General features: G+C 38.3%; 1 protein-coding gene across 1 annotated transcript in view; it reads left to right on the plus strand.

Annotated features, from left to right (window-relative positions):
- Positions 1–16,042, plus strand: part of LOC139730347 (alpha-N-acetylneuraminate alpha-2,8-sialyltransferase ST8SIA3-like) — a 106,187-nt gene extending 90,145 nt beyond the window's left edge. Inside the window, exons 4-10 of the mRNA XM_071641214.1 lie at positions 4,646–4,744; positions 5,954–6,079; positions 9,181–9,337; positions 11,468–11,583; positions 11,958–12,047; positions 14,866–15,101; positions 15,810–16,042. Coding sequence (XP_071497315.1) covers positions 4,646–4,744; positions 5,954–6,079; positions 9,181–9,337; positions 11,468–11,583; positions 11,958–12,047; positions 14,866–15,101; positions 15,810–16,042 — 1,057 coding nt within the window. The remainder of the gene's footprint in view (positions 1–4,645; positions 4,745–5,953; positions 6,080–9,180; positions 9,338–11,467; positions 11,584–11,957; positions 12,048–14,865; positions 15,102–15,809) is intronic.
- Positions 16,043–23,427: the final 7,385 nt, after the last annotated feature.

Consider the following 23,427-nt stretch of genomic DNA (forward strand, 5'->3'; position numbering starts at 1 on the left):
TTTTACACATGAAATACTATATGTGTGTGGTGAGTGTACTTTTGTCCCCATTGATACTTTAAAGTATATTTTGTCCCCAGTCTTGATCGTTTCAGACACACAAAATGAATGTGTATGGTCAGTTTAATTTCATCCCCAATAATATATACATTGAAACAATTTTGTCTCCAATAATACATCAAAGTTTATTTTGTCCCCGGTCTTGATCATTTTGTTTTTACACATGAATTACTATATGTGTGTGGTGAGTGTACTTTTGTCCCCATTGATACTTTAAAGTATATTTTGTCCCCAGTCTTGATCGTTTATGACTCACAAAATGAATGTGTATAGTCAGTTTAATTTCATCCCTAATAATACATTGAAGTAATTTTGTCCCCAATAATACATCAAAGTTTATTTTGTCCCCGGTCTTGATCATTTTGTTTTTACACATGAAATACTATATGTGTGTGGTGAGTGTACTTTTGTCCCCATTGATACTTTAAAGTATATTTTGTCCCCAGTCTTGATCGTTTATGACTCACAAAATGAATGTGTATAGTCAGTTTAATTTCATCCCTAATAATACATTGAAGTAATTTTGTCCCCAATAATACATCAAAGTTTATTTTGTCCCCGGTCTTGATCATTTTGTTTTTACACATGAAATACTATATGTGTGTGGTGAGTGTACTTTTGTCCCCATTGATACTTTAAAGTATATTTTGTCCCCAGTCTTGATCGTTTCAGACACACAAAATGAATGTGTATGGTCAGTTTAATTTCATCCCCAATAATACATTGAAGTAATTTTGTCCCCAATAACACATCAAAGTTTATTTTGTCCCCGGTCTTGATCATTTTGTTTTTACACATGAAATACTATATGTGTGTGGTGAGTGTACTTTTGTCCCCATTGATACTTTAAAGTATATTTTGTCCCCAGTCTTGATCGTTTCAGACACACAAAATGAATGTGTATGGTCAGTTTAATTTCATCCCCAATGATATATACATTGAAGTAATTTTGTCCCCAATAATACATCAAAGTATATTTTGTCCCCAGTCTTGATCTAATAATACATTGAAGTAATTTTGTCCCCAATAACACATCAAAGTTTATTTTGTCCCCGGTCTTGATCATTTTGTTTTTACACATGAAATACTATATGTGTGTGGTGAGTGTACTTTTGTCCCCATTGATACTTTAAAGTATATTTTGTCCCCAGTCTTGATCGTTTCAGACACACAAAATGAATGTGTATGGTCAGTTTAATTTCATCCCCAATGATATATACATTGAAGTAATTTTGTCCCCAATAATACATCAAAGTATATTTTGTCCCCAGTCTTGATCGTTTATGACACACAAAATGAATGTGTGTATAGTCAGTTTAATTTCATCCCTAATAATACATTGAAGTAATTTTGTCCCCAATAATACAGTAAAGTTTATTTTGTCCTCGGTCTTGATCTTTTTGTTTTTACACACAAAATACCGTGTGTGTGTGGCGAGTGTAGGTTTGTCTCCATTACCTTATCATTATACGATCAACTGGGGACGCACGGTCAGTAGATTGGGAGTACGCACGGGCGTAGCGTACGGCCGCGGATTTCCGTTTACAACCACACCTAAGCAAGCTATTGACTGCGTTCGCCACTCGGTCGCGTACTGTCATCGGCAAAATTGCCTTGGCATGGGGTGTAAAACGTAAACGCGTAGTCGTCACTCATATACGCATGCGCGCATGACTTGTCATGCATACGATAAACAAGAGTTGGCGCTGTTCAACATCATCCTATACACTTAAATGGCACTTAACACACCAAATGGGGACTTTGATCTAGGAGTCGGTGAAAATCATTTATTTGAAAAAAAAAGGAATACTTAAAAACGATAATTACGACCGGGGACGTCCCCGGTTGAATGACGTCCCCTGTTGGTGGGTTAAAAGCTTGAAAATGTCCCCAGAAGTCGGTAATTACAAACCACACACACACACACACACACACACACACACACACACGAAGGTTCGTTATTCCGAAGTTTCGTTTTTTCCGAGGCTTCATTTATCCGAAACACAAAATTCCCTATACCTAGAGGTTCGTTGATCCAAAAATGAAATTCGAAATAACGAACCTTCGGAATAAAGAACCTTCGGACTAAGGAGCCTTCAGAATAACGAGCTTTTGCAATAACGAAATGTAACCCCCTGCCCACATACACACGCACAGCCGAACCAATACCACATTCCTTCCTGATGAAACGACTTCCCAATGTTGATAAATTAGACAGAATGAACCGTATGCAGAAAAGCAGCATCCGCCCGCACGCAAGCTCCACTCCGAATTCATATACAAATCCGCCAAACAAACTCATCAAAGTCATAGCTGCTGATAAAATCAATATCAACGTTTATGCCAGCAACAGCTTACTAGGTACCCTCCCCTCGCGCAGCTAAAAAACACATACGCAAAAAACTGACATAATAAACACATTCATCCATCATACACACACACACACACACACGCATAAACGGACACTAAATTATCACGTGCACGCGCACATACCACTTCCTTGAAACCTCACCATGACTTTTTACATTACATGTTTGCATGGATGTAGCCATGTAAGTTATGTGTTAGTATTTCAATGACTATGTCCAGAACGATATTACCCAGCAAAATGTGCTTCGAGGGCGGGCGACAATCCGTGCCGCCAACGCCCGTCACGGATTGTCGCCCCGAGCAGGGGGCGACAATCCGTGTAGAGGCGACAACCCATGTCGCAACAACCGCTGTTCACCTTTCAAAGAACAGGGATACTATACGCTGTAAACGTGATAAAATACCGTCTGTCGTTAAGTGTACACTGAATGAATTAATGTGGGAGATAACATTCATCAATGAATCCAAATACATGTTACGTATTTTACAAGAAATCAAGAATGTAATACAAAGTGCATCCAGCTTAACTTACACTATTAGCTGCATGTTATAGCATTAGCTCACACTTTTAAGTGCATGTTACATAATGTTAGTTCTTACCTACAAGCCACTCAAAGTTTAGTCCAGAGCAAACTTTCATAAAATCACAACATTCGGATGCACGTCATGAGCAATACATGGATCAAATATAACATCTTCTGGCGATAGAATATCCCATTTCAATTCAATGAGACCTTACTTTAAACGCTAAACTTCACTTAATCAGTACCTAAACCAAAAGCCGTTTCATCATCAATTTGATGATGGCTAATATAATATATTAGCCATATTAGCCATTATATTAGCAATATGATATATTAGCCATCATAAAATTGATGATGAAACGGCTTTTGTATATCACTTTAGATCTCACGGAATGAAATATTCTCAATCAAAAAGAGTTAATAATACCATGCAGTTATAATCTGAATCCTAATTTCATGTTCCTGATTGTTGAACTCTTGTCACTTATCTTTCAATTACTTTTACTGATGAAAACATATTCTATCATCTGTATGGAGCATTAATACTTCGATTAATGTCTTTAATACGCTATCTCACCTGTCTGAGTGGTTCAAACGTTAAATATCTTATTCATTTCAGAAACCTTAACTCTCGTAAGGCATAAATGTGGTATATTCTTATACAATTGACCATAGAGTTGTACTTAATGTCTAAATGCAATAATATTTTGTAACTTCCGTGTCCTACTACAAGATTCATGCAAATCTGTGTGTGTGCATTTGTGTGTGTGTGTTTGTGTATGTGTGTGTAGTACCCTATTTTCTTTTAGTATTTTGGGTTGTAATGTACTGGCCATTATTTTGTCACATAACTGGTGAATTATGTTCACATGATCCTAGGACAATTACCCCCTGGACGATATTACCCCAGACCCTTCCCTTAACCCTAACCCGGGCCCTAACCCTAATTCTTATCCTGAACCCAATCCTGACCCTAACCCAAATTCTAACCCTTACCCTGATCCTTATGACAATCTTTACCCTAAGCCTATCACTAATCGTTTTTTAAGGTATTTTCCAATTTACAAAATTTGTTTCCAACCAATAAAACAGCGACGTTGATTGATTGATTGATTGATTGATTGATTGATTGATTGATCGATCGATTACGTTGAAGCTCTGTCTGTCTGAAAATCGTACATTCCAGCATAACCATAAACGAGTACAGTCTGCATATCTTCAAGAAAACGTAGACAAAGGAAAGGGCCCAAAATTTAGTCGTAAATGCCTGTCATGCATTTTTTTTTCTTGCCACAGCTTGTTGTTTCTACAGTTTCAATACAAATTAAATAATATTTTCATTTTAGGTCATTCTTTCTTATTTTCTCTGATTAATAAAACAAAGTGAAGATTATCTCTGTCCTTTCATCGATTGAATAAGGTGTTTTAAATTTTTTTTTATACAAAGATTTTTTTTTTAATATTCAAAGTAAAAATCTCCTAATCCAGTTGTGTTGCTACGAATTTTGTGTACTTATACACAAGAAAACATGCATTAATATGATTGTTGTCCTTTTTTGTTTACTTATTCGTATCTCTCATGCCTTCTTGATAAGATGAGTGTGATTTGGTGTTTTTCTTTTGTCTAAAGTCCTGCTTAAGCAGAAATGAACTTTTTTTCTTTTGTTTTTACTCATTGCAATCCTGAACAGCGAATGTCTGTTGTCGAACGACAATGACACAGATATAGAAAACAAGCCGGCCAAGGAGAAGGTTTCGGATCACATCAAGCCGTTGAAAGGAAAGAAGCTGTAAGTTTTTCTTTCTGTTAAAGATTCATTAAATATGAATTTTTGTCAATATGTAGTCTGTGTCGAACCATGTTCCTGAGGTCTATCATTAAAATGTCTCCACTTTCATATTTAAGAAGGGTAAACAACGAGAAACTGACTAGAAGTATGTATGATAAAATGAAAAATGAGCGAAGAAAATAATGATTCCACCGAGATTCGAACCCGAGATCCCCTGATTGCAAGACCAATGCTCTTACTGACTGACCTTACATAAACTTAACATAAACCATAGAGGATACAAGGAAAAAAAGAATCCTGGGACGGAAACTGTACTGACATTGGTGTTTGTGGATTCTCCTGGTCTTGTCCATAATGTATTTGTAGTTGCAGCAAGGAGACCACACTCAGGAACATGATGGGGATGATGTTTTGGTTTAATATGGTGGGAGCGATAGATGTGACACCACTGGACGTCGCTGTGTTTGCATTATTCTACTAGTATTCAACAAGCTGTAGGGCCTCGACCTCTCGTCAAATCTATACAGTATAAAACAACGACAAAATGACAGTTTACCGGTATGTAGAGAGGGTGCATACGATAGATCCAGTACATTTTTAAGAGCATGCTGTTGCCGGGGGGGGGGGGGGAATGGAATCAGACCATTTTATACATCAATGTTGACTACCTGTGGTTGTGCTTTTGAATGTTGTACAGTGTCTGTGATTTGTTGATGTACCGTATGTCCAAAAAAAAATTACAACGGGAACCTTTGCAATGATAACTTTAAATTGAAAATCAATCCACATACAATTTCAGGGTATTAAACTATAATTTATTACCCACATCTAACAAAAAAACAAACAAACATCCGATTTGCTTCAGTGCTCAAAGAGAAATATAATAAGGAATTTTGTAGAGCATGTCAGGAATCCCTTCCCTCCAAGTTCCGTCCATTATCTTCACACATTATGCAGTTCCAAGAGCATCCAAGTGTTAAACTTGGAAGAATCATACCCATGACATGCTTTACAACAATTCCCATTTCTCTGTAACCACTTAAGCAAATTGATGGTGGTTTTCTGCAAAGTATAGCTAAGTGTTATATTTTAAGACCCTGAAGTAGCATTTAGACAGGTTGATCATATTGATAGTTATCAAAGCGAAAATCTTATTGTAATTTTTGGGGGGACACACTGTATAGGATGCGTCTGTGCATTGTTTTTCAGAATGCAGCATTCTCTAACTGGTGCCTTGTGGAACTTTAAAGACACGAGCGATCAACAACTTTACCTCTATGAAACACTGTTAATGAAAAACTGGACTATCAATGTCACCAACATTGATGCTCTGAGGTGAGAAAGCTTTGTTATCACGTTGATTACTTGGCCATCCTCATTATTTCTCTCTCATCTTGTCTGCTGTGTTACATTGTTGTCTTCGGCATCTTTAGAACGAGCGCTTAATGAAATTCCCGTATCTGTTCACTGTATAGTAACCGAAGTCTTGCCCGTGTGCGACTAAGACATTGGTGGAAATATTGTGGCTGCCTTTACGACGAATCTTTGCAAGTATTTGCTAATGAAATAAAATAAAATAAAATAAAATCGCTAGTCCTTTAAATGTACCTGAAATTAGGGATTTGCATTTCATTCATATATCTGGAAAGTAGAAGACGCCATTAACAAAACCAATATTCTTTTTCAGTTTAGCAATTGGGAATACAATTTATTGTTTCCTCAAACCGCGCAATAGCAACAGTTTCCATCAACCGATATTCATACCTAGATGTGACCTCATTAATTATGTAAAATATGAACTTGGCGGGACTTTTTCACTTTAATCTCTATGGAATAGGTATGGAATAGGCTTAGATATGATGATTCCGGAATGTTTTGCTTTGTATCTGTCATGTTTTTATTATCTTGTGTAATTATTTGTAAACAAATGAGTATCTGAATAAAATAAGAACGACCCAAGTCCATGGAAGGCCATTTCGAGTAAACTTTAAAAAAAACTTGGTTTCTTTTTATTTGTTCAGTAATATTCTATTTAACTGTGATGGGAAAGCAACATTGTATATACAAATTAGAACATAATTATGTGACCGTGCACCTCAAAACAAACAAAAATTCGCCAGACATGAATTTTTAGTTAAGACTATATTCTGAAAGAGCAGACTTTAACCCTAACTAGGCTGGGCTATTTAGGTAGATGATAAAGCCGGGGGGGGGGGGGAGGCCTCCCAGGCCCCCCTCCAGATCTCGGCCGTCGACCGCGCTATCGCGACGAAAATTGGCACACACATTGCCTATGATGTAATCTAAAGTACCATGAAGTTAATTTTTGCAAAAATTATTATTTTCACTAAATTATACTAATGTATGCATAATGATGCATGAAATTAGACAATTTGGTATAAATCACTAAATAAAACTCAAAACAGGTACATTTTTTTGTGTAAATATTCTTTTTAGTGACCTTAGCAAATGTAGGAGAAAAAAACTGCGCAATCAGATTTTTTTTAACAGTATTTTATTGTTTTTTTGAATTTCTTATGTATTTCGTTGTTTTTTCGACTTTACGTTTTTCATTGTTTTTTCGATGAAATTTGTCCGCGACATCGTTCAAGAAGATAAGAAAATATGTTATTAATTGATTTTAATCAATAAAACCTCAAAATAATCATGCTTTTATGAAATTTGCCTGTAAACAAAGTTTGCATTGAAATTGTACACGAATTCACGTTTTTGAGCAATTTTTGGTCTGACATGCACGTGCATATTTATGCGCAACTTCGGAACCGTGCGCCCGGGTATCGCAAATTTGGTGTCAAAAGATGCGGGAGACTCGAAAGAAAAAAGTCATGAAACGTCGCGGCGATAGCTTCTCGCGATAGCGAGTCCCCCCCCCCCCCCCCCCCCCCCCGCGCCTAGTTAGGGTTAAGCTATAAAATGATGTATAACTCAAATCAAATGGACTCTCCAAACCTATCTAAATATTGGAAAGAAAGCTCAAACTCAGGAAAAGTGTGACCTGAGAAAAAAAGGCTCTGAAGTACAGTGTCTATTCAAACGCTTAATCTTTACCAAACCGTGCTGGCTGTGCGATGAATGGGACAAAAAAACAGGAAGTAAACCACCAGAGTAACAACAATGAAGGGATTATCAGATTAAACTGAAATTAAGCATGCCTCATTAACACATTCTGTCCAGAATTAATGCCAACTTTCAAAGCAGTAGCACTATCCTTTCAAAAGTTATTAGAATTGAAAGTGAAGAGTGTGGACAAGGTTTTTCAGAAATGAAAGAGGGATTCTAAAGACACACTTAATGACACTATTCTACCAAAAATGTTCGAGATAAACTGCTAAAAAAACACACTTTCCTGCCCATTTTATGATACCAAATTTTAGCATAATGTAAAAGAAGACCCGCTCTTTTAGAAAATATGAAAAAGTCAAGTTCGACTAATTTGACCCATTTCACTTATTTTTAGTCCTCAAGCAAAATCAGTGTGTGCGACTTTACGTTCGTTTTGAGGTGCACGGTCACATATATAATTGACATTTACTTTAATTGTGGAGAGGCCATTTTGTATGATGGACTTGGGTCGTACTTGGTATCATATACAGGATAAGCTGCTATATGAGATGAGAGAAGCGATGAGAGAGGGCGCTATAATGTGAATGTAAAAATGGCCCAAGTCCTGGACGTGGGTCATTCTTACTTTCATATAAGATTTCACTCATTCATTTCAGACACTTCCGGGGGTAGTTAGGATTTATCATTTATACACAAGATGAGTCCATGCATAAGCTACAATTTCCCATGTCAAACTGAATTTGGCCAAAAAGTCGTTCTTATATTCAGGTCTTCAAATATTAAGTAAATAGACTCTCGACGATGTGTATATTCCCACAGTAATGTCATCAGCCTTAGCTATAAGACATTAACCATAACTTGATCGCAGAGCGAACTTGCAGTTGCATTGGTCGGAGCTAAAATGTAGTAGATATTTATCTTCCAGAGATTTGTTGAGGTTTCGTTTTCGTTTAGATATCAGTCGACAGTATTCAGCTCCCTATTTAAAAAAAAAAAAATTGCAAATGATTTTACGGAATTAACTTCAGCCACATTGGGTACTGGATTTGACATTTACTGTTATATGTGCTATGACATCAATCTTATCTATTTTCTTAAATCTTTCAGCTTGTCCTGGAAGTGTTTCACTGTTTACCATTGCAGCTTTAGAGTGGTGCCATTGATAATAATGCTCCCAGTCAAGTTGACAGAGTTCGTTGACAAGTGCTAATGGGCAAACCGATACCACTGAAGGGCGTCCACTGTGCGGAATGTTTTCCAGCTTGTACTCCTATACTGTGATGTCATTCTGAACTTAGTCCCCCAAATGACACATGTTTCCCCTGTTTTTCTGTGTTTTAATATACGTCCAGAACTGAGGTAACTGAATATCACGAGAAACTGAGCGCAGAGTACTTTGTGATGACTCAAACAAACGTGAAGCGTCAGGAGAAGATTAGATATGTATATGGTACCAAGTCGAAAAAAGAAGTCACCATATCATCCGATTTCTACAACAGGCTACCGAAGGTGAGTAACATATAGTGTCAAAATTACGAATATTGAGACAAAGACTCCATCTCTCCCGCCTTCATACTTTTTTTTTCAAAAGCTCCAGTTAGATATAGGTGGCGCTTATCGCGATCGCTTATCGCCTACGTAATCGCTTATCGGTGCAATGTGTGGAGCGTCCGTGCGTTCTACATGTGTATAGTTGCAGTTGGTATCTCATCAAATAACACTCGGCACGGCGTGCTCTGCGGCATTTGCTTGATATGTCGATCTATGCTTCCTACTCTTAAGCTGCCTATGGTTGTAATCTACTAAATGAACTTTTTTTTTTTTTCTGGCCTGACTATACATTTTAGAATCTGTCATTTTCCAACAAAGGCATATTAAAGAAGTGTAAGAAAATACTCCGAAAAAAAAATCACGCCGTCTCAACAAAATTTAGAAATTATTGGAACCGAACAAGAAATTAACCATGTTTGAATTTTATTGGGGGTGAGGCGGGCCAATATATAGATAAATAAATAAATAAATTTATATATATGTATATGTATGTATATATATATATATATATATATATATATGTATATAACACAAACTTGTAATACATTGTGGCCAATAGGTTTATTTGACTCATTTTCTCAGTGGTTTTTTTTTCTTTTTTTTGCAACTGAAATCTCATATACAGTTTGTAAATGATAAACAGATTCTTATAGTGATGTGTTCAAAACATAGATCAATAAATATTTACTATATAATAAATCATTACTATCATTTACAGCTCTTTCGCTTTCCTTAAGTCCCTCTTAAGCCCCCCTTTCACTTCAGCGGATTACTTCACGGATCATCACGGATATAGTAATCTGTGGCATTCCGGCGTGCAACATCCCGATTTTCTCTCAATGACGGTGTGGATACGATCCCAATGGGTGTCTACACGGACAGACAAGGTAATAACGTGGACGACACCGGAAAAGTATACGGAGCTAACACAGACATCAAGGAAGTGCACGGAGACAACTGGGTCTCTTCGTGATCTTTACACGGATATCTACGTTCTTTACACTGATATCCCCGAAATGATGACAATTAATGACTTGTCCTTGTAGGTGCTCATTTGGTTACTGGAAAATTTTAATCCTTCTCGGGCGACATGTCTCCAGAGCTAGCACACCAGAAAATATATACAACATATACTTCTACTTGTCGACACTATGAATTCAAGGTACTTAGGGTAAGGTATAAAGGAACTGTAGTCAATAATCTGGAAGAATACACATCTAAACAAAACTTGAAGGTAAGTTTCGAGATCCGAACCCATTTCTTCTCTCCCCCGTCTCGACCGTACTCAAGACAACATGTCCACCAGATGAAGCAAGACTTACTGGCTACAAACACTACTTGTGGCTATTACCCGGTAGATGAGTATGGTGTCGCATGCAACAGTCGTGGCACGTTACGTTTTCGGTCCATACGATTACAATGTCATGTAGTTCACCCGCCGCTGAGATGGAACTTCAACTGCTGGTGATCAGGCCCTGAAAGTATTTCTAGAAACCCGTCACTAAATGACTATACCATGAAATACCGTCTGACATCAAAAACAATCAAAGCCACCGATTTCACTGAAATTTTCAAATTGCAGAAACCATGACGTCATGAACTCTAGTAGCCTCCTTATCCAGTGATTACAAAACCAAAACTTTAAATTGTTATGACTTTTGCATTGATTGTCCGATTTTCCTTAGACTTTCACTGATATGTTCCACTAATGTTGCTGCTTTCACCCAATCCACATTGCTCTTTGGGTTTTGGTTTTAGCGTAATGACTGTAAAGAAGCCCATTGGTATCTGTGCTCGTCCTTGATATCCTCGTTAACACGTTTCTGGTGTGGTCCGCGTTGCTAAATTGTCTATTTGTGTAGACACCGTACTTGTCCGTGTATCCTCAGCTAGGAATGCATCCACACCGGCAGTGAGAGGAAAATTGTGATTTCGCACACCGGATCCGTGATAAGGAAAGTGTAAAGGCGACTTAACAGTTTGTGTTCCGATGAACGGGTTTTCCTTTCTTTACATACTATCAAATACATGTATATACGGTTTTTTTAATCCGTTTTTTTTTTTCGTTTCTGTGTCATTCCTTGCAAGACGAATCCCTTTACCTTGACGAAACGATTCAAATCGTGCGCCATCGTTGGGAATAGCGGGTTGCTGAGAGGCAGCCACTGCGGGACAGCAATAGACAGCAATGATTTCGTCTTTCGGTAAGAATGGACTATACACGCCTGGGCCATGTCGTTCATTTTGTCTCTTGCACGCTGAAGTACCATTTATTTTTGTACACGTTGTGTTTAGCTGAGTCGTGTTAGTTAGAAAAAAAAGAACATGATACTGATCATACAAATTCAAATGCAGTTTCACACCATGTTCAAGATGACTTAGAGGAATAAACAGTTTCTTAAATGCTAAGGTGGAACTAAGAAAAGTTTGAGAGCCTGGGATCTTTACAGTAGTACATTTTCTCCCCAGTGTGGCACTTAATGAACTTCTGAACATTCAAAGCGCGTTCAATCCTTCTGGTTTATTTGTCTGTTTCTTTCTTTCATTCATTCTTTCTTTCTTTCTTTCTTTTTTGAAGTTGCAACCTAGCAACGTTAGGACCTTTCAAGGAAGACGCTGGATCCAAGAGTAATTTTACAACAATGAATCCCAGTATTGTAACCCGGAGGTAAGATTTTTCAAACCTTCCATCATTGAGCAAACCGGAATGTGACAATGAGACTGAAATTTGAATTAAAATTATGTAAGTTTCATAAATGTTAAAAAAGAAAAACTACTTGAAAGATTAAAGAAAAAATCCTTCGTGTAGTGCCAGCCATAAATCAACATGAATCCGAGTGTTTAATTTCTGGAATATACTACAATATATAATATTCTTAGTATTGATTAGTCAATGGTCATGCTAGCTGGTAATTTAAAGAGGTTCTTTAGATCTGTGGATCCAGTACCGATATAAGACAAATTCGGTGAAAAGACTAGATTATCCGGATTTGTTTGATTGTAAATGGCTGTTGTACAGCTGTTTTGTTTTTACGTCACTACATCTACCCATCTACACTGAATGGTGAATTACTGGATGGTGCTGAGAGATTCAAGGAGATGATGATTGGGGGCGCTGTGGCATAGTGGATAAGACTCCCGACTCCCAAACAGAGGACCCGAGTTCGATTTCCGCCCGGTTCTTACATCCTTTGACAAGATGTTTTTACCCAAAATGTCCCTCTAGACCCAGGTGTATAAATGGGTACCTGGCAACGCTGGGGTAATAATAATGGCAGGGCCCTCTGATAGAACAGTGACAACACTGAAGAGACTACCCTGGATAAAGAAGACAGTGTTTTAATTATTGTTATTATTGTTATTGAAGTGAATAAAAAAAATTCTCCTTACTTTGCATGTCATTATAACAATCTAAAAGAGTGAAGTAACCGGTAAATTGCAACCCTTTTGCAGTTGCAGTCGTTCCAACTTACCGGTCGACTTCAATTACCTAACATACCCGTGATTTCAAACATTTTTTTTTCTTTCGTGCATTAAACATAGATAATATTACATAAACATAGAATGTATTTTTGTTCCATATTACTTTATTAGGTACATTTAATTCTCTGTTCTGAAGAAAGGGCCCTGCTTCTTATGCCTCTAATAACCAGTGTGAGCTAGTAATCTTTAACCTTGAGACATCGAAGTGCAGAGGGAAAAACAATCACTTCCTGCAAGTACTAACAAGTACAGACAAATAGTTTATTCCCTTTTAAACAGGAAATAATCTCTGCACCCATTACTTATTGATCTTGCAACCTCGACTTCATATAAAATATTTTAAATCCTCCCTCCTCGTATATTTTCACCAATATGTCACGCCTTATTCAGGGTCTCTCCAAATCAATCTTTGTAGCCAACTTCGTTCCCTTCATATTTAGTCTGAAACTGAGACTAATGACGTATTACCAGCTGAGATGACCCCAAAGTTTTCACAATCTGAATTTTCCTCACAAAGGGATAGGTCTCTGGATCTCCAATGATGGAGATGCGATTTCATTTTCTTGAAGATTCTTTGTAATTTCGCATTCCTGTTGTGAAACAGTACGACATCTACATTCCTAAGACAGGTAGTGAATATATTAAACTTACCTTTTCTATTTTAATTTGTCTACCTCGGTTGCTGGTTCGGTAGCAAAAGCAGTTGGGCATATTCACATTGATTTTATCCGCTCTTACTGTTCTGTAATTCTTTGAAATGAGAAATTACTAAGGAAATAACCTGTGTCAGTATGTAACCTCCTAGGACTACTGTTGATGGCATTAGGGCGTGTAGGCAATGTTCTTTAATAGTCCCAATCTTCCCATTAGTTCTTCTGTGGAGACCCATCCAGGGAAGGGGTACCGAGCTCGACGGCCGAAAACTAACTTATATGTGGAACAGAAGATTTGCCCTTCAGGCAATACGCCTTTCACCAAAAAGTACCCATGCCAAATCATGAAACAGGGAAACTTTCAAAGTTGCAATTCCTAAGCTATGTTCCAATGCTGGATCTTGTGCCGATTCATGACTTTGACGCACTTTATCGCTATGCCAAGACGATCTTCCCAAAATGACAACAAATCTGCATGGCACTGTGATGCCATGTAACACAAATTCTGTGACATCTGTTTTGGTGATTAAATTTATTTTTTGTGTTGCATTTGATTCGTTTTTTGTTTGGGTTTTTTACTCAAGGGCATAGTTGTGATTCTGCTCTCCTTTCTCGGCGTTATTTTTTAAAGCTACAAGACTAGTGATGTTTGTTTTTTGTTTTTGTTTTTTGTTTTTTGTTTTTTACTTTTCAGTCTTCTCCAAGCATCAAAAGATTCTTTCATGCATCATATATTGGCTTCGTTTCCCTTTTTGTATCCAATAATTGCATTGATGACGCACAATGAAAATAATCTCAAAATCACGAAAATTGTGATTCTGCTCTCCTTTCTCGGCGTTATTTTTTAAAGCTACAAGACTAGTGATGTTTGTTTTTTGTTTTTGTTTTTTTGTTTTTTGTTTTTTACTTTTCAGTCTTCTCCAAGCATCAAAAGATTCTTTCATGCATCATGTATTGGCTTCGTTTCCCTTTTTGTATCCAATAATTGCATTGATGACGCGCAATGAAAATAATCTCAAAATCACGAAAATTATTACTACATCGATTTTTTGTATTACATACAACACAAATGTGTCACTATGAAGATCATTGCAAGACAAAGCTCACAAAGAAAAATGAGAAAGTGTCAGTATCCCATTAGAATTGAACAACTGTAAACAGGATCAACAATGTTGACTCCGTTTTAGTGTGGAAGATAATTCTGATTTTGTCAGTAATATCATGCGCATATTAAATCATCGATGACATTAACGATGTACATGTGTCTGATTTGTGACTCTTATTCTATTGTTCCTGTAGTAATATCACATGTGCTGTCAACAGAAAATAAATATCGAAATCCTTTCACAGGCATGGCAGCTTGGCCAATAGCAGGTACCACGCATCATTCAACAAAGCATTGTCGAACTACAGGGGTTACATATGGGTTCCGTGCTTAGGAATGCCAGCTTTCTTTCCGGCTTCATACAGAGCTGTGAAAGCAAATAAAGGCTCGGATCCAAAGGTTGTCTGTGGATACCCGACCCATTTCGAGCAATCACTGAAATTTTGGGCCGAACGATCATTAACAAGGAGGCTGTCAACAGGTAAGCTTCCTCGTCTTGGTAGAATACCGACGAAAGAAATGTGCTGAAGAAACACGTGCTCCATTGTGTTAATGTATTTATTATAATGTGTATGATCAGCACTACATAGAGCTGGTTATATATACGTGTATATACACGTGTATATATATGTATATATATATATATATATATATATATATATATATAAACTATTACACCTTTCAGTTCACTTGTAATAATAAAAGTTGTTTGAAATAATGATTTTTTTGACAGTAACACAAACCATTCAAACGTAAGAATAAGTATTGTGATACAAAGCTATTTTTCCGAGATCGAACCAAGTATGGATTTTAATGTAGGGTAGAATAAGATATCACATTGTTTTTGTTTATTTTTGTGTTTACCTAAAGCTCATCTTAAAAAGATGAGGGGAACCCAAACCCGACATCTTGTCACATTAACTATAACATTTTGAATGTCTTGATTATATGGTTGGGCCATGTACTTGCCTCGTAATTTGGGTAATGTTGTTGCCCTCGTAACATCTCACCTCGAGAAATTGGTCTTTTTTTTAATTTGCGGAATATGAGTTAACGTTAGTGGAATGTTGACCCATTTTCAACATTCGTTTGAAGTATATTGCCATTTTAATCTAGGCTAATGCTTGATAACCACACATGTTTGCCCGTAATTCCATTGTTAATGCTTGATCTTATTTCGAATTAACAGGATTCTACTTGGTAATGAGTGCAATACAAGTCTGCGACGAGCTAAATCTCTTCGGGTTCTGGCCTTTCCTGACGCGGTATAATGACAAAGAGATCGATGTACCATATCATTACTTTGACAATGAGACTGTCTCTAAGGCCAAGAAAGTGCACTCGATGAATGACGAGTTCTCGCTCCTGCTACAGCTGCACAATTTGGGGGTGCTACGTCTGCACGGTGGTTCATGCAGATAACGTACTTATCGGACATAATCATGTCGTCGTATATCTATCACGTATATTTGTACCTCCTTGCTCTTTCCAAAAAACAAGAAAAATATTGCAGTTGTCATTACGTCATGTAGGGAATGCGACGTATTGTCATGCATTTTTCTGGAATGTTGATGTAGAATTTGAAATCAGTGGGCATCAATTTAGTGTACTATAAAACTTAACTTTTCGCAAGTCTATAAATGGAAGGAACGTTAAAAGGGATGTGTAAAACCCACTCACGAAATGTGTATGTGAAAGAAAAAGTAAATGTGCAACAGGTATTCAGTACTCGGTATCGCGTGAAATGGTGGCATCTGAATCCATCTGAGACACAAAGAACATACCGGATGGGGCCAAGTTTGTTCCCTTTTATATGGTGAACGCGCATGGTCGGATGTAAATCCGATGACGATGACTGCATACGACGTCGGGAAGACGCACTGTAGGAAAGTAATTTTCAAGCGTCGATCACACGAGAGGAGTTGGAATGTAGCAGTGGGGAAGCCACAACAATGTCTTGTGCAATGACATCAGTTGATAAAAAAAAAGATTGAAAATATCAGTGGGAAATCCTCGCTGAATATCATAATTATTATCGTATTATTGTCAGTATGAGTGCAGCGGAAGAAAGATCCGGTGTGGAAGGAACCACCGTAGAATATTCATGAACAACCTAGAAGCCTATAATATCATAGAATGATCACCAGAGGGGACGGCATGGAAGCAACTGTCAAAGAATGTTCGACATTGTGAACAACCAGGAACCAGGAACTTGTCAGCAACGAGAACGAGGATTACGACGAGATGTCAAGAAAATCACGTATCACGTACATAATATTGGAATATTTGCGAGATCATTTGCGACGAATTCAAAAATTCACACACACAAAAAAAAATCCCGGTAGCGTAGTAGGATTATATCCTCCCAACAAAGGTTGTTGCAAAGAAAGTGTGAGGTGGCTGTTGGGTGTTGCAGTCAGCCTCGCGTATGATTGCATTCATTTGGTTAATGGTCAGAATGGCTGCTGACACTTAATATGTTGCTGTGATATACTGATTAGTTTTCACGAAAGTCCCTGAGTTTTTTCGCTTGTGACAGTGCCGAACTTTCTTCTATGCGCAATGTTAAGAGAGGCGGTGCATCACATATCATTTCCCCTTTGATGGTCCACGGCTCCATTGCCCAAAGGTTGTTGCACCTGTACATCTGTATTAGTTACGCCGTTCATGGTTTTAAGTGTAAACTTAAAAAGACCACGTGAAAACACCTGTGTATCGAAGTGGTCTACTTCACGAAAATAATTTGACTTTGTACTTTGTTTTTACAGATGTGTGTTTGGGGCAATATTTGCAATGTGTATTTATTAGGTTTTACTAGGTGACGAGATGATGACTTATAGAAATAATCATCGTCTTGCCGAAAAGTCCGTAGAGTAATTTGTATTCGTACAGCTTTGTGATAAAAATGACCTGTTAGACTAACCCTTGGGTTACTTCCAATAGGTTGCCTTAATTTCACAAAGTGGCAGCACATGAGTGACTTTCAAGCCATTATTAACATGGTCATAACTGTTATTGTTATCCTTTACATCGCCAGATATGCTAGTGGCACTTGTATAAGTTGCAGTGGTATTCCCGGTATTAGTTCTGACACGTATTTTTAGCCCTGAGCCAAAGGCTCATTTGAGCTATGCGATCATTAATCGTCCGGCGTCCATTGTTCGTTGTGCGTAAAACGTGTTACATTTTAAGCGTCTTTATCTTGAAACCCATGACGGATTTTCACCAAACTTGGTGGATAGAATTTCGATGGTTAAAGGATGAAGGATTCAAATTTGTTGGAGTGTCAGATTCTTGGGTGCCTCCGTTGGTTAATTAGGGAGGTTGGACCAAAATGGGGGCCAATTTTAAAATGCTCATCTTCTCGTTTAAATCGCACGATCAGATTTGTCACTAAACTTGTTTTTCACAAGGGTAATTTGTACAAATTAATAACCACCCCCATTCCCAGGCCCTTAGGGGACAGTATGGTATGTAATTCCATAGTGTTGTTGTTTTTTTTTCTAGCTCACCTGAGCTGTTGCGATCGCTAATACAAGTATTCGGATGTATAGGATGTAGTTTTTTCCCCCAATGGGTACCGTGCCGCTCCCCCCCCCCCCCCCCCGGGGGGGGGGGGGGGGGAGGAAACCCCTCCTCAGAAGAAAAAGGAACCTTCAAAATCTTCTTTTGTATTAAGAACCGGAAGCGATAGAGGTAAGTTAATACTACGAGTTAGTGCATTGACGAGTGTAGTTTCAAGTTTGTTCATGGCGGATCCAGGGGTGCCTTGGAGTATATATTTTCATCTTCTTCTTAAAAACATATTGATGGATTTTCACCATGAACTTGGCAGGTAGCATCCATAGGGGATAATGATCTCAATTTGCACAAATGGGCACCATGCTTCCCGTGGGGACCGTAGATCCCCCCCCCCCCAAACAAAAAAAAAAAGAAAAAGAAAAAGAAAAAAAAAGAAGAATCTTTAAAATCTTCTCTACAACCAGAAGCGATAAAAGAGGTAAGTTGATATCAGGATTACATTTAATGACTTTCGTTCCATGTTTGTTCCATCCAGATTCTTGAATTGTGTACTCTTGAAAGGATTGTCTATGCAGTGCAGCTCCATTAGATGACGTAGTTTAAGATCATTAGACGTCACTGCAACGTCTGATGATGTTTTTTTTCCTCATTGTAGGTCCAGTAGCTTTGGGGATGTCGTTGAGGTAACTATTTACCAGAGCAGTAAGGTAAAGTGTGGTAGTGGCTAGTGGGTCCCGAGCGTCTCCGTTGCTTGTGAGTCCAAGAGATGAGTGTTGTCAATGGCAAACCAGATGTTCACAACCCCCTTGACAAAATCGGGAAGACACCCCCCCCCCCCGCATCCTTCATTGGTTGAAGAACCTACTGCTCAACTCTCTTTTTCTAGATCAAGCATCTTGTGGTAATTAGAGGCCTATTTCTAATGGAGACTTTTTAAAGGTTTTGAATAAAGTTCTTGTCACGAACTCGAGAGTGGATAGCGAGAGGCAATCTGTTTGACAAGGGTGTTTAGACATTATTGACATATCCATGATTTCTCTTTAGTTGATATTGAACTTACCGATCAGTATGGGTGTGTCGGAATTGAAAATGACAAGCTACATCAACAATTTTGCGTACTCCTTGGTCCCGCACTCCAGACACTTTAACAACATAAATACCATAGAGGAGGTGGTTTAGGAAGAATTGGAGTAATGGTAGATCATTGAGATCATCAGAGATACGAGTACCTGGAAATGACCACCCGGGAATTTGCATATTGTATATTCATGTGGGAGTATGCCAGCCACATTCTGCAGGTTACCAATCACCTCCCTATCATCCATCATTGAGAGACTGAGATCGATAGCTTTGCTGACACATTCAATTTGACAAGCTTTTTTGGTTCGTTGCGTCGCACTGACCTGAAGACGTTAATAAGTTTTCCTTTTTTTATGTATGTGTGATAGTTTTAGTCTAATTATCATCTGTGTGATATCTCTTCAGGATTGACAAGTAAGCATCATTGACCTGACTCATGTTTAGTGTGACATCATTGATGGTGGTTTTAACGACGAGGATGACGTGTTCATCACACAATGTGTGGGTATGTGTTGTCCTTTCACGGTCTGGTATCGATTTCGATGTAGGTTTTGCAGCATTGAGACAGTGTTTGTGATACTTTTCAAAGGCTGAAGCATCACCAACGTCTTCAGGTCTGCTACGCAAATTCTTACTTGGTCATCCTGGGTCTCCTTCTTTAACTTAAAGCGTTTGCCCTATTGTATCAGAATCACGATGTTTCTGAACAACCTTCGAGCAGAAGTCGCATTGATAGAATAGACACACCTTTTCCTTAAGGTCAGTCTTTGAACGTTTATGCTGGAGTCACACACGGCCGGATTTCGTGTCCATATTATGGACTCGGTAATTAAAACCGGAATTAAAACCGTATCGACCCGGTTCGAGCTGTAGAGACCCGCAGTGACCCGGATCGTAACCCGTGTCAATTCCTAATGGATTCCGGGGGCTACGATACGGCGGTGAAATTTTTTTGGTCATGTTTAAGATATTCTCACGGATTTGAAGTCCGTATTGATATCCGAATTGACCCGGTTCGAACCGCATTGACTCGCATCGACCCGCTGCAACCCGCAGCGGAAAACCGCATGGACCCTTGCTGTATACCACATTGCCTTCATGCAACGGATGATGACAAGGTTTACATCCGGGTCGGTACGGGTAAAAGCGGGTTGACACGGGCCGATAGGGGTAGAAAAGGATTAAGTTATTAACGGATTTTAAAACGGATTTTTATACGGTTCGATACCGGTCAATGCGGGTCTCTACGGGTCGAACCGGGACGATACGGTTTTAATTCCTTATGGACCTGTTTCTAAATCCGGCCTTGTGTGACTGTAGCATAAATTGCCCTCCATTCCGGGACTAATCCGGCTCATTTTCACGTGGATCAATTCCGTTTTGTGACCTGGCCGGGTGTGACTCTAGCACTAGGTCTAGTAGATCCTGCTGTTTACGGAGGTCGCCCAGGTCCTCCTTTGCTTGAACAGCCAGGAGAATCAGGCAGGGATTTCTTTCCCCTGAGTTGCTCGGTCAAATACTTGATTACATTAGGTTCTCGACACTTACCAGTGTAATGAAAGAAATATAGAAAGGAAATAACATTTTTCTCCTCTAAGCTTTTCAAGACTGGAATCAGAACATTAAAACCTGGATTTGCCATTGGGTAAATGATTATGCTTACCTTTTGGAAATCGGGCAACAGTGCTGTAAAATACGTTTCGTTATTCTGTCAAACCTGTGGAGACCTGGGACCAACTAACTTCTACTACAAAAGAGCTGGAAATACGAAAGCCTGTCCTTACATATCAGCACTTGTAAGTATGTGTGTGAGCGTGCGCGCTTATCTGTGAATGTTTGGTGTGTTCGGTTGTGTTTGAGCATGTACTTGTGGGAGGACGGTGGAGAGAATGAGAGAGAGAGAGAGAGAGAGAGAGAGAGAGAGAGAGAGAGCGTGTGTGTCTGTGTGTGTGTGTGTGTGTGTTTGTATGTGCATTTGTACACATTAGTCTAATTTCTAAATAATTAGTACTATAAAATTGCCAATGCGAATGTTGAAAGTTCCCTCCTAGTATATCTAACGTACTGAATTCAAGGTGAATATAAAATATAAAAGTGGGCATGCTTGTCTGTGAATATTTGGTGTGTGTGGGGGGAGGGGGCGTAGCTACGTATATACATGCAAGTTTTCTCTGTGGTTGTTTCTGTCTCTTTGTAATTAGAAATGAACTAGTAATTATATGATAATTGCAATAAAAGTACTTTAATCGTTTGTATGTGTCACTTTAGAACTATTGGCAAAACAACGGGGGTGTGGTAGGATATGGAGCTGATTGATGGGAGGGTTTACCTAACTGTAAGTATTCAATTACCGTTCCGACTGTTGAGGAAAAATTAAAGTTCTAGAAAACAACTCAAGTTTTGTGAAACAGTTCATGAAAGTAATGACACGCCCCATTGTAGGGGGTCTCATAGAATGTTTACCCCCCACCCCCCCCCCCCCCCCCCCCCCCCCCCCGTGAAGGTCGGGAGAATTTGAACCTCATCAGTTTCCGATCCCGTGTACCCTAATGAACCCTAAAATAGAATATATATATATATATATATATATATATATATATATATCAGGGCTCGACACTAACGGTGGCCCGGGGCCACCAAAAATGAAAGTCGGGCCACCAAATTAAAAAAAGGGCAAATTTGGTGGCCCACCTCGGGCCACCAAAGTTTTTTGAAAAATGTCATTTATCTATTTTATGTTAAGATGTTGCAACCCATGTGCCTGTCAATTAATATTTATACTTAGTCTTACCATTTAGCAGTTAAATTTGTTTAAAGGATGGATGAAAAGGACTGAATGAGTGCCTGAGAGTGAGTGTTGCGAGTTTGTTGAAGTTAGATATGAGTAGATATGTCCAGCTTCCAATTCTTACTATTTTTGACTCATCAAAAAAAGCAGGAATTTTAATGTTTTTTATTGTTTTGGGGGGCCACCAAAAATTGGAAATTGATGATTTTGGTGGCCCCATCGGGCCACCAAATAAAAAAAAAAGTTAGTGTGGAGCCCTGTATATATATATATATATATATATATATATATATATATATATTCATTTTGAAGCACAAACGTGCTGTGAAAAGAGCTGTGACAGTGACACACCGTACCGCAATAAAGGTTGCTATGCTTTCCTTAGGTAATAGTCTGCAAGGGCGTGTGGAAGGTGAACTTGCGATACACAGGTAAGCGCTAGACCCACTGAATCCCTTGTTTTGTTATTGGTTTGTTTTTTCAGAAGTGCAAATATCAACTTTTGAATTAAGGCAGTCTCTTATTAAGAAGAATTAGTGCTAACATACTGAAATAAACGAGCACCTCTCCTTTCGGAGTCTGTAATGTAAGGAAATGTATGAAAGATATTGATATCATATGAGCAAAGGTGAAAACAAAAAGTACTTCTTGTATGTGTACGCAAAATTATGTGAAAAGATTTTTCTAAACATTGATTGCAAATATGCATGTATAATTCTCAGTGTGAGGAAAAAAAAAAACTCAGATACGTTTTGAGTTTGCATTTGTATGTTTCTGTACATGACATTTGGCGTAACTGAATAGGTAACCGATTCCACAGTTTTTGGTCCCATAACGGAGAAAACACGATACCTCCATCCATATTTTATTTCTGGTGTTCGGAGTATAACAGTACATCTCATGATGAACGTAGACTTAGTGTCGGGTTGTGTTTGGGAATAGAGTCTTGTAAGTATTATACGGGGATAGAGAATGAACTGAATGATACCAATAACAGAATCTTAAAGATAATCCTCCTTTTCTAAGAGAGAGAGAGAGAGAGAGAGAGAGAGAGCCCTGCGTGGCTGAGTCCATTCTGTGCTCTTATAATGATGATGATGATGACAATAATAATAATAATAATAATAATGATAATAATAATAATAATAATAATAATGATAATAAAAATAAACATCTATTCATCAAGTATTTCATCAAGAAAGAAACTAAGTAGCAGAACAACTCGTTGGCCGCTTTCACGCTGACAAAAAATTGTGAAGACTCTTTGGTCGTCCGTCACTCTCGCAGCCAAACTTCTTGGTCTGTATGTTCTCGAAGTTTGGGTCACTGGTGCGCATGAGCAAGAAAGAAGAAAAAGTGCGCTGTCTGACGTAACAATGCACACATGTACATCACAATGACCGTGACAATGACCGCC

Source organism: Diadema antillarum, unplaced genomic scaffold (assembly GCF_040938485.1).
Source record: "Diadema antillarum isolate AM-2024a unplaced genomic scaffold, OU_Dant_1.0 seq00000302_RagTag, whole genome shotgun sequence".
NCBI lineage: Eukaryota > Metazoa > Echinodermata > Echinoidea > Diadematoida > Diadematidae > Diadema > Diadema antillarum.